The following is a 1,012-nucleotide window of genomic DNA, read 5'->3' on the forward strand; positions in this document are numbered from 1 at the left end:
GTGTGCTACCAGTGCCTGGACACCGGCCGCCACGGCCAGCACGACGTGAAGCCGCTGGGCGCCGCCTGGAAGCAGCAGAAGGTGAGGCCTCGGGCGGCGGGCGGGATGCGGGAGCTCCTGACTCGGCCTTGGAAACTCCCCACAGGGCCCTCCGGAGACATATTGACTCACATTCACCCTGCGGTCACTAAAGAAAAGCTGCCCACACTTACTGTCCTGGGCCTTGTGGTCTCTCTTCGCCTCAGGTTTCTTATTCTACTCCAAGGACTAGGACCTCTAGGGGCCTGTTGATAAGGCATTATGCTGTCAGCGCAATGGCATGGGTTCGAATTCACCAGCTGTTCGGAGCGAAAGAGTGCAATCAACTCCTGTGCGATTTGCAGCCTCTGAAAACCTGCTGGAGGGTCAGTTATGGGTCTGACCCCATGGTACACACCAGCAACAACAGATGGCCCCTCCTGAGTTAAAGCACCAGGCTGTCTGCCTCGGAAAAGATTCGTTTCCAAATGCAAATAATATAATGAGTGCCTCCCTCACTCTGCCCTCAGTTAAGATGCTTGTCTACACCAGAGTAAAAGCCCCGTCTGCTTGGGTGAGTGGAGGGAGAATTCCCTGTCCTCTGGTCTTCTGCATGGTCCTCATGAACCCTGAACTTGTCTTCTCAGGAAGGGAATCTCCCCACCCAGAGACCTTTAACTCAGTGATTTTGCAGAGTAAGCTCTTGCCAAGATCAGCTCTCAGCCTCTGCAGACTGAGCACCTGCATCAACACACACACACACACACACACACACACAGTAACACACTCAGACACACATACACACAAATACACACACGTGCACACACATACACACTTCTTTCCAACCTGAAAGGAGCTGGAAGACAACATTAGAAACTTGTAATTTCTCATTCCAAGAGACAAAAAGAAGCTCCACATCCACCCAAGCCCTTAATGGCAAAAGCAAGATTAGTTCTAATTCCCACCACAAAGCCCAGAGCCAGCAACTGACCTC

General features: G+C 52.3%; 1 protein-coding gene across 1 annotated transcript in view; it reads left to right on the plus strand.

Annotated features, from left to right (window-relative positions):
• TRIM67 (tripartite motif containing 67) overlaps positions 1-1,012 on the plus strand; it is a 43,218-nt gene that overhangs the window by 971 nt on the left and 41,235 nt on the right. The window contains exon 2 of the mRNA XM_006902889.1: positions 4-81. Within this exon, the coding sequence (XP_006902951.1) occupies positions 4-81 (78 nt within the window). The remainder of the gene's footprint in view (positions 1-3; positions 82-1,012) is intronic.

Source organism: Elephantulus edwardii, unplaced genomic scaffold, assembly GCF_000299155.1.
Source record: "Elephantulus edwardii isolate Elephantulus edwardi_28Jun2011 unplaced genomic scaffold, EleEdw1.0 scaffold00466, whole genome shotgun sequence".
NCBI lineage: Eukaryota > Metazoa > Chordata > Mammalia > Macroscelidea > Macroscelididae > Elephantulus > Elephantulus edwardii.